The 11,036-nt window shown below is 43.2% G+C and overlaps 1 protein-coding gene across 1 annotated transcript in view; it reads left to right on the top strand.

Moving 5' to 3' along the window:
* Positions 1-5,087: 5,087 nt before the first annotated feature.
* The window catches only part of STK26 (serine/threonine kinase 26), a 51,651-nt gene continuing 45,702 nt past the window's right edge, over positions 5,088-11,036 (top strand). Inside the window, exons 1-2 of the mRNA XM_032474946.1 lie at positions 5,088-5,184; positions 5,287-5,437. Coding sequence (XP_032330837.1) covers positions 5,396-5,437 — 42 coding nt within the window. The 5' untranslated portion in view covers positions 5,088-5,184; positions 5,287-5,395. The remainder of the gene's footprint in view (positions 5,185-5,286; positions 5,438-11,036) is intronic.

Genomic DNA, 11,036 nt, shown 5'->3' with positions numbered 1-11,036 from the left:
AAAGAGCCTAGTCTCCTAAAGAATCTCTCCTAAGAAACTCCCTAGTCTTCATGTGCCCCTGTGGCCACACAAAACTACAATTATAGGATGAATGGTACAGCAAGCAATGTCCTGTCACCACTGAAGAGATGGTGAGTGAGTGCAGGCAGACTTCTGAGGGCCCCGGGTCCAAGGCATCATAGATCTCAAAGGGTAAGAGTTTGGGCAGGCGGCAAAACTGGAACCAGGAAGATCTCTCTTCGCATTCTATCTTTTGACTCCTACCTCTAAAAGTGAATGAAGCTGTCTGGACCACATTTACCTCTTTCAGTTCTGTAACCAACTGGGGACGGCAAGAAGTTGTGAGCTCAATTCTTTTCCTACATAAATGCAAATATTTCAAAGTGAGTAAGCATATATGTAAAGAAATGTTACAAGCAGGAAACCACTTAAATAGCCCCTGCTTCCACCCGCCTCCTCTGTTGCTCCGCTCCTCTCAGTAGTGTCAGGAAGTAAAGCTAGCAAGAAAAGGCAGCTGTGCTGGGTCTTAGATACTAGGTCTTTGTCATAAATAATGCTGTGGCAGAGTCCTGTGCAAGCCCCAGAAGGTGTGGGGTTATTCAGAAGAATTAAGCAATTACACAAGTTTAATGCTCCTTGACCAAGAATTGATTCAGTACATTTTTCTTTGGGAGGCTTTACTGGAACAATAGCGAAGTTACAACATCTGCAAGAACTCTTTTTTCATGGTTTCCAATCTGATACCCACAGAGAGTAAAGAGGAGATTTAAGGTATCACATTTGCTTCTACTAAAAGAGAGAGAGAGAGAGAGAGAGAGAGAGAGAGAGAGAGAGAGAGAGAGAGAGAGAATGAATAACCCTTGAATGTTACATTTCTGAATATAACAGAGTCTAGGAGCTTAAAGCAAAATATTCCTGGCACTGGATTCTAGGATTTCCCAGGTAATTACCCCAGGTAATTCCTTTAGCTTCAAATATTCAGATAATTGAAAGGAATTCAGATAATTGTATCAACTTCCCCTACACTTCATGCATTTATGCACTTCATATATTTCAATGTAGTGATTAGTCTCCAAATATGACAGTCCAAAATGTGAAACCCTACCTTTAAATTTTGTAAAGTAGAATAAGAAGTCAAATATATCTCACTTCAGTAGCATACTTGAAGGCTCCCAGGTAATGCCTGGTACATTAGAACATGCTCCAAGATTAAATTTTTTAATACAAGTCATTAATTTTTTTCTTAAAGCTATTTTCTATTCAATAGATTTTTCATTAAGTAGTATTCAGTCTCTGGGGGCAGGTGATCTATGGTTTCTACAAAGCTGACATAAAAGTACTGCTTTGTTTCAGGTACCCCCTTGATGTGGCCCAATATCTTTTTCCAGTTGGCTTGCATGTTTGTTTGTTCTAGCCCCAGCCACCACACTGAAGTGAAATCTTCAGGGAACAGGGATTCTAAAGTATGTTCCTTGGTTAGTAACCCCCTAATGCAAAGTGTGTAGAACACGATATTCAAACCTTGACACCACTGACATTTTGCGCTGGGTAATCCTTTGTTGTGAGGGCAGCCCTGTGCCTTGGAGTAAGGTTAGCAGCATCCCTGGACTCTACCCATTACCAGTAGCACCCTTCCCTCACCATTTGTGACAACCAAAAATGTCTCCAGGAAGTAAAGTTGCCCCTGGTTGAGAACCATGTCCTTAATGCATCACCTCATCATTGCCTACATTCATGAATGTTTGGCCATTTTGTCTATCTAGCTATGAACCAGTCCATTCAGTAACTATTTATAAACATGGGAAAAGTTAAATATTTAATATTGAGGGTATGAGGAATGCAATAAGATTGAAACCATCGGTTGTAAATTTCAATTATTAAGTTTTGTTGGGCTCAAGAACACTGTCTAACTCAAAATTCACTGACTTTGCTTAATCTGTATATAATTTTACTTTATTTATATGGTTATTAAGTATTCACAGCCACTCCAGTCACATCAATCAAGCAAGTACCAAATGTAATCTGAGGTACTCAGGCATAATCTATGGGGCCACTCAGAGCATAAGATGTGGTGTCTCCCCACAAGCTTTGGGAATACACTGTAATATATTATTAGATTCTGGGCTGACATTTTGGAGTGAAAATATCCATGTCCTTTTTTGGGGGAGGAACAAAAGCATACTTAAATTTCTTGTCATTTTGTTTAAATAAAGAAAAAGCATAAGCAAACTGCAAGGAACTCCATGTAAAAACTCAAGTGATCTCTATCAATAATAACAACAGATCATTTATTTAATCGCAGGAGACCTAAGTAAAGGTCAAAAAGTTCACTAAGATCTCAAAAGCAGTATTTTAAAGGAAATATCTCAATAGTTCAGGTCTCAAAATCCAGTATTCAGTCTTCCACATTCTTACATAACTCTGGCCCAGAGTCATGTCAGGGAAAGTCACTTCTCAGATACGCTTAACTTATTTATTAAAATTACACAACTTGCTCTTAGGTCATTATGAAACTGAAGTAACTGAAAAGAATTTAGGAGACAAAGAAAAAAGAAAGGTGTAACATATGGTAAAGTGAACAAATAAACGATTCAGCAAGAGCAATGCCCAGGAGTTGAACCAGGCATCAATAAAACAGTATACCAACTAGCACTATACCAACCTCAGTGAAGAAGTAAAAGGAAATCCATTCATTCATTCAACAAATATCTATTGAGGGTTTACTATGTGCCATACACTGATCTAGGCTCTGAGGATACAGCAATGAATAAAACCAACAAAAATCTTGCCCTCAGAAAGCTGACATTCTACCTGAATAATTTTAATGTAAGAGAAGCTGGGTCTCTGGCCTCAAGGACCTAGTAATCTTGTTGGTCAGACTAAACAAATGAAATGTGTGAAATAAGAAGAAAGAACCACAGTGTGAGTCCTACTTCCACCGACATGCAATAGGAGGAGTTTGAAGGAGGGCTTGGAGCAATGAGGAAGTGTCAGTGGGGGTGGGACTTGAGATGAGCCTTAAGTGATGGAGCTTAATTCAGACCCTTGCTACTCAAAGTGTGGTCTAAGAATCAGCCACCACCTGGGAAATTGTTAGCACTGCAGAACCTTGGGCCCACTCCAGACATGCTAAATCAAAATCTGCACTTTAAAAAGAATCCCAGGGAATTTCTATGGACATTAAAGTTTAGGTGGCACTGCAGGTTTCTGGTCAGGTTGGCAATGTTAAGCGTGAACTGGTCTGGTGGGAAGCAGAAACTAGATTGAAGCCTAGCATCAGGTTAGAAGAAGTGAGGGCCTAGATTTGAGGAACAAGGAGTAAGGAAAATGCAATTATATCCTTTATCATCCGAATGGATAAAGAAGATGTGTATATACATGCGATGGAATATTATTCAGCCACAAAAAGGAGGAAATCCTGCCATTTGTGACAACATGGATGGACCTTGAGGGCATTATGCTCAGTGACAGAAGGCAGAGAAAGACAAACACTGTATGATCTCACTTACATGAGGATTCTAAAAAAAATACAGAACTAATAGGAACAAAGAGTAGACAGGTGGTTGCCAGGGATGATGGGGGAAGTAGGTGAAGGTAGTCAAAGGGTTCAAACTTCCAGTTAAAAATTTTTTAAGTTCTAGGGATGTGAGGTACAGCATGGTGATGATAGTTAACACTATTGTTTTGTATATTTGACAGTTACTAAGAGAGCAAATCTTAAAAGTTAGAAGGACCTGGATTTGAATTCCCAATTGTGTGATATTTGGGTCAAATTATTAACCTCACTGAGCCTTTTTCTGCATGTCTGTAAAATGGGAGAAAAGCAATATGACCCCAGAGGGCCCTTGTAAAGATTCAATACAATAAAATATATATATAGCACTTAGCAGTCCCTGGCCCAAAGAAAATGGAACCCATTAACAAAACTATATTGATAACAACAATATGCTATCTTTTAAGAAAGATTCAAAAGGAACAAGAGAAACGTTTATTGTCTGCCAGACCCCCAATAGTGTGTTGGGTACAGACCTGTAACAACCTGCAAGTTAGGGAACTTCATCCTCATTTTCGACAGGCACGTGGATATTACATATTACAACCCCTTGTGGGTTCCCAAAGGTGCTTTCATAACATTGCTGTAACTGCTATTATTATTACTGTTATTGTTGTTATTTTTAGGGTAATCTCAAAAGAGCCTGTCTCCCTACCGGAATGGAGCTTCAAATGGGGTGGAGGCTGGGAGTTGCCAAAACCACTGCTGTGTATGCTGAGTTCACTAATACTGCTAATGACCCAATCTCATTTTTCATGCCTCTATTAATTCCTCATTAATTTTTTGGCCGATGTACCATCTGTTTTCCAATTTCTCTCTCTCTTAAACGTGCAGAACTTGTGGTGAAGAGAAGCCCCAGTCTGCCCCCCCCACCACACACAAAACCCACCCCCCCAACCGATAGCCCAAGAAGTGGGGAGGGGTAGCCTCAGTTCTAAGTCACCTGAAGCCGGTCTGGGGGCGGGGAATCCGTAAAGCGGGAGAGTGGCCACGGGCCCGCCCAGTGGCGCGGCCCCAAGCTGGGGCCACCAGACTGCAAGCTGGGGCAAGAGCGGGGGTCCACCGGCTCTGCCGCTCTCTGCGCCCGCGCCCTCGACCAGATCGGGAAGTCAAGAAGGACTTTCAACACTCGCCAAGTTTCGACTCGAGACTTCTCGGAGGCTGCGTGCGCCCCAGCCCTCGCCCGCCTGCCTGCAACGTGGCCGCGTCCGGGACGCCCTCGGACCCCGAGGGTCACTCGAACTCTTCCCTTCTCTCTCCAGGCTGAGCCGTGTTCCAGGTCCCACGGTACTCGGGCTCTCCCCTCCGTGGGCCGGGAGAGTCTCCCTCTTCTCGGGCTCCAGCAACCCCAGCCGAGCCCCTTCCCTGCGCGGAGCCTTAGCTCTCCTGACACCGCCCGGCTGCGGGGCGGGGGCCGGGCCAGCGGCGGAACCGCCCCCAACCGCCTCCCGGGCCCGGCGAGCGGGCGGGTGGCTGGGGCGCCTCCACCTCCTCTTCCTAAAGCGGCGAGGCGCAGACGAGCGGCATCACTCGAGCCCAGGTCCCGGCCACCGCCACACCCGGCGCCCCGCGTTCAGAAGGAGGAGCAGCGGCGGAGGCGGCGGCCACAGCGGCGGGCGGGCGCCAGAAAGGTAGACTGAGTCCCGGGAAGCCGCGCCACGGACCGCCCACCTCCCAGCCCCGAGCCGCGCGCGCCGCCCGCCTCGTAACCCCACTGGTGTGTGTCCTTCCAGGCCCCGGTCGAAAAGCCTGGGAGGGCCGCCGACCTACCCCCGGAGGAGGAGCCATTCGGAGCCCCAGGCGCCACTGCCGCCGAAGCCGCGCGGAGCAGCTTTCGCCTTCATGGCCCACTCACCGGTGGCGGTCCAAGTTCCCGGGATGCAGGTGAGGACGCCCGGGCCTCCCCCGCCGTCCACGTGACCGCCCGGGAGCCCGGTGCGCGCTCCAGGCGGGGCACCGGCGACGGGAAGCGGCCCAGGGCTCCCCTGAAGCCCAGCCGGGCGCTCCGGCCAGGTGTCCTGGGAATAGGGCTCCGAGTGATTCCCGGCGTTTAAGCTAGGTGGTGCACTGCGCTGGGCAGGCGCCGAGGGACAGGGGCGCGCAACGAGGTGGGGATGCGGGGTTGGGGGGGGGGGGTGCTGGCTATAAAAAGAGGCCAGAGTGAGACACCTGCGCTGGCTGAGCATGGTACCGTTGGGGACTGGAGGTGGGAGGACTTAACTTGGGAGAGATGGAGGTGTCTCGGAATTTGTGGGGTAAAACGCAAGTCGTGCTACACACACACACACACACACACACACACACACACACACACAAACACACGACACAAGTTGGGGCGGAGCAAGACAAGGGGGTGTCGGCGGTGGAGGCTTTGAATTGGGCTCTTCCTGTGTGCAGAGAGCGGAGAGCGAGGTGACTTTTTTTCCCCTTTTGGTGCTGCTGCTTAAGGGCGAAGTTGTATGTCACTCCCCCCCACCTGGCCCAGCCCTAACTTTGGCGTGAGAAATGAAGGGCCCTACGTTAGAGTAGCAGAGTGGTGACTCCCCGGCCCCCTCCCACTGCCTTTCCCCCAGGAAGACTGCTGCATGTGGTTAAAGGAAACTTTTTGTCCTGGACCAGGGACTACTGCATGGGACCCAACTTTTTACTCGAGATCTACCCAGCCCTCCCTCATTATATTTTCATTTTATTAAAGAAGAAATAAGCTATGTCCATATACTTTTTATACTGTTGTTTTTAAATCGGTGCATATCAAGTTATCTACTAAATGTTATCCAAGTTTAACTAACTTTTAAGCATTCAAATTTTACTTTTTTTTCCTTTGCTAGATAGCCTAAACAACTCATTTACGAAGAGGTCAGAGACTAGAAACACCAAAGCCTCATTATCTTTTAAAAATGTGAAAGCAAACTTTTTCCAAGTTCAGAACAAATGTAAATAGTAAATAGCTTATGTTTCTGGTAGAAGTCAGATTGCTGTGGATTAGGGCCTCAATTTACTAATTGATGCGTGGAATTCATTTTTTTAAGGTAATTGGTCACATTTTATGCATGGCCACACAAAAAGTGACTTTTAAAATACTTTCCCCAAATGAGACCATTTATGTCAGACATGCATCTAATCTAGGACTCCAGTGTGTCCTAAGCACCAGGCCTTTTATCTGAATATAGGGCAAGTCTGGGTTGAGTCCCAGGAAGTTGGTGTGTATTTAATTTGAAAAAGAGAGGGAGAAAAAGGGAAATGAGAAATATTAGGGCCTTTTTAAAGATTAATCCTTTGAAGCTTTACAAAATGTCTCAAACTTCCTTCTTCTCAGGCCACCCCCCTCCCTCTCTCGCCCAGCCACTGCCCCTCACTCCCAATCATTCTGTTCTGCCTTTGATTGTATCAAGAGAATTAGCAGTTTGCAAGGCTAGCTATAGTTTTGCTCAGTCTGATGTGGAAGAAAGTGGGAAATTTAGCCCACTGTGCTCTCCTCTCCATTCTGTGAGGAGCAGAACGTTAGGGATGGAAAGTTTGTCTCTGAGGGTCTCAGTGCTTCTGTCTGCATTGTGTGCACGCGCTGCCTGCTTGCGTGTGTCAGCGGAGTGAGTGCCTCCTGTTGATCAAGTTTGTGATTCTGGAGAACTCTGTGGGCTGAGGAGAAAATGGTTTCTGGTCTTTATTTCATTTGTCTTGACTTTATTTGATTTCTATGGCTTCTGGTCCTTATTTGATTTGTCTTTATTTGATTTATATGGTTTAGGAACTGCTTGCTGTTCAGTATTCCTTAGGGCTCCCAGCTTTGTTTCATTATCTGAGTTCCCTATCTCTTCAATTATTAAATCTTGATGAAGGTGGTTTAGAATGTGAATCACATATTTTAAATGATAAATTCTACCTTTCACCTTATGCCTGCCCAAAGCGATGATTACTTCGTCCACCCTGATTTGAGGAGGGCAGTCATCTTAACATTAGAAGAGAGGAGCATTTATATGTCCCTTTCTCTGTCTTAATGAAATGGTAAATTCTTAGCTTCTTTATTTCCATTTTCTTCGTAGATGTGGTTCTTAAGCATTCAGTGCAGCACAGAAGTTTTCCAGTTAAAATTGCGGGGTCCCCTAAAAATAAATGATGGTATGCAGTGTGATTCTTGAGCCTAGACTATTTTGACTATTCTTTTGTTTAGAAAGATTGCCGATGAGATACAGAAATACATCACGAGCTTGTAAAATTCTCCTCGAGTTTTGCTAGAGTCAGGAGCAACGTTTAGACCTTGAGGGTAGTAAGAAAACTTGAGTCAGGCATGTGTTCCTGAAATTAATGTATAGTATTTCCACAAATTGGGGTGAAGTGGTCGACTGGCCTATAACTTTTTAACAGTTTATTTTAGAGAATTATGAAGATTGATGGAAAAAATGATTTTTCCAGAAATAAAAACAAAATTACTTTATCCACGAAGTTTTTCTCCCCCTGAGGAAAGATGTGAAGCAGAAGTCGAGTTACCTGTTCTATCACTTAAGACTCCCAGCATTCCTGACTTTCAAACAAAGAAATTTCTGTTGCCACTCGTTTAAAATAGAAAAGAAATTTGGAGTGATGAAAGAAAACCCAGGATTTAGTCCAGTTCAAACTCTTCCTTATGAATTAGTTATTCAAACGCGTTATTTCTTAATATTACGGTAATGAACATTTTTTGCCATATTACCCGAAATGTTGAGAGCATGAAAATTTTTTGGTACTCAATTTGTGCTTACTCCTTTAATGTATAACTCAAGAAACTTTCCATACCAGGAGCTAAGCTTTTGGAAAATATTTAAAGGGCAACTTAAAGAGAAACCAATAAACCTGTTTCTTTCCACTCAAATATTTACTCTTTAATGATTTAGAACATGTTTTTTATCTTGAAGTTTTCACTTATAAATCACATTTAAGTTCAAGATATTTCCCCTTAGGCCCACATTAGTATTTATGAAGACAAGTATTCTAAATTGGGTGTTAAATCTTTCATAAAGTGTAGATGGGAAAATAAAGTTAAATGTTGAATTAGAGTCCTAAGTGTTATTATGTTATGCTTTGTGTTATGCCTCCTGTGAAAGAATTTTTGTAAACTTCCTGCTAAAGAATTTTAAAATTAGCCTTCATGTATATTTAAATATGATCTAGGTTGTACAATTTTTCAATGATTGTTATTTGAGATGTGAGGTGGAAATGAAACTTCTGGATTAATGAACATTTTATTGAAGACTTTTATCTAAGAGATGGAAAACATTGCTTTGCATTGGTGAACTCTGTTCCTGGGTTCTGGGAAGGATACAGAAATGTACTACATTATCTCTGCCCTTAAAGATCTTAATATATTCTTGCGGACTTAAATCTAGCACATGAAATACCAAATAATGGAAAATCTGTAATACTTACTCCGTAATAGAAGCTTCTGACTGGAAGAATTGAAGGCTTACAGAAGGTAAACTGCCTCCAAATGATTGTTAGGACCCATACTGGGGAGGGCATTTCCAAGCAGGGAAATACCCTTAGCAAGTGTGTGTGCACCCACAATCTTTGAGCGTGGGATAAAGTGAATTGGACTATAATGAAGAAATCCTGAGAGTAATAATAGGATGTAAGATTGGAAAGCTTGATTGGGTCCAGATTATGGTGGTTCTTCAATGCTAGGGAAGGGTTTTGGCCTTTGGTCTAGCCACTAAATATTTCTGAGTAAGGGAGGCTCAATGAACAAAGTTATATATAAGAAGACAAATCTTAAGATTGAATGAGTGGATGAACTGGATGATTGAGAGACTTGAGGCAGTTGGATCTACCGAGGCTATTTCAATGGGGCAATCATATCTGTACAGGTGCAATGGATCTTGATTGACTGCCTTCCATATGTCTTGAACTGTGAGGAAGAAAGTATAGTTACCAGACTTAATAATTAGCTAGTTACAGAAGGAAGGGTCAAAGCCTTTATGGTGTTGAATACAGGGAACTGGGATGATTATGGTACATCCAAAAGAAACTGGAAAATCTAGGGGAAGAGCCAGATCTGGTAGATGTTAATGATTTCTGTTCCAGACTTGTGAAGTTCAAAGTAGCAGTGAGATGACAAAATAAAACTGTAGCACAAAGTGTCAGTTACCTTGATTGTGGTGATGCTTTCAAAACCATCTGCATATGTCCAAACTCATCAAATTATATACATTAAATATGTACAAGTTTTTGTATATCAGTATGAGTCAGGAAAGCTGTTTTTAAAAATTGTTCAGGGAATACTTGAAGATATAGATCTGGAACTTTAGTCATCAATCAGACATTTATTGAACATTTACTATATGCTGGTCTCTTTACTTGAACCTGAAGAATGGGAGCCATCAAGGAGGGAGAGGTGCATAATGCCAGAGAAAATATGTGGAAGTGGAGCCCTCATGAGACAGGAAGCATACGTGGGGGGTTAACTTGTAAGAAAAGGAAGCATGACTTTAAGATGCATGGGAGGATGAGAAAATGTGTCAGGAGGGAGGGAGTTAACTTTGGGGTGGGAGGAATCCTTTAAGTATTTAATTCTCATCATGAAACCAAAATTGGAGGAGTTCAGTTTGGTGCCAGAATCTAGTGTGTAGGGTTCTTACCTCCCTTCCACCTTCTGAAGGGACTAATCAGCTTTGCAATTTGATGTGGAAAGAAGTAGAAAGCAGTGCTCGCACTGATAAATAAACCCAAACCATTGTCCTCATTGGTGAGTGGTAGATACAGAGATGTCGAATATGCTAATAATGATGGCAGAAAACCAGCTGGAACAGAATAATCAAAGACAGCTGTTGGCTGGGAGAGTTGGAGGTAGCTATGGGGTGAGGAGGCTAGGGGGGCTGAAGGGAGAGTAAACAGGAATTGGGGATGGTAGGACATGTGCACATGTGCCTTGAACACTAAGGAGGGTCTAAAAATGGCACCTGAGGACAAAGGTCCATCATGTACCTCCCTTGCTTGAGTCATAGAAAATGAAAAAATATAATTTAGCTGGTACTTAGGAACTATTGAACATTGTGATACTGTGTTTTTTTAATCCTGCCTTTCATTTATTCAGTGACCTTGAGCAAATCATCTACAAAATGGGGAATAATAAAAGCTGCATTCCCTTTGCGTGAATCAGATGTTATTAGGATGAATTAACCGTCATCTGTGGAGTATAATTTGAACTCCGCTATAAAAGGTGTTAGGATGTATATGGACAGTTCATCCTGCAAAACAATACTAGGCTAATCACATGAAAACACTGTCATTATCGCCTCTCACTCCTGCTTGATAACCCATGTTTTTCTTTTGAAATCTAGCCACCCCCACCCACAAAACACCTACAGACATACCCCCATTGCCAGACCCACGGTCTTCTGCTCAGCTTTCCAGACTTTCTTTTATCTGGCTCCTCTCCACAGATCTAAACTTAGTTATCACTACTTCCCAAGAAGAAATCCCTTTTGCTCTACCATGCCAGTTGCAATTCAGT

Source organism: Camelus ferus, chromosome X (assembly GCF_009834535.1).
Source record: "Camelus ferus isolate YT-003-E chromosome X, BCGSAC_Cfer_1.0, whole genome shotgun sequence".
Taxonomy (NCBI): Eukaryota; Metazoa; Chordata; class Mammalia; order Artiodactyla; family Camelidae; genus Camelus; species Camelus ferus.
This window is presented reverse-complemented; position numbering and strand designations above follow the sequence as displayed.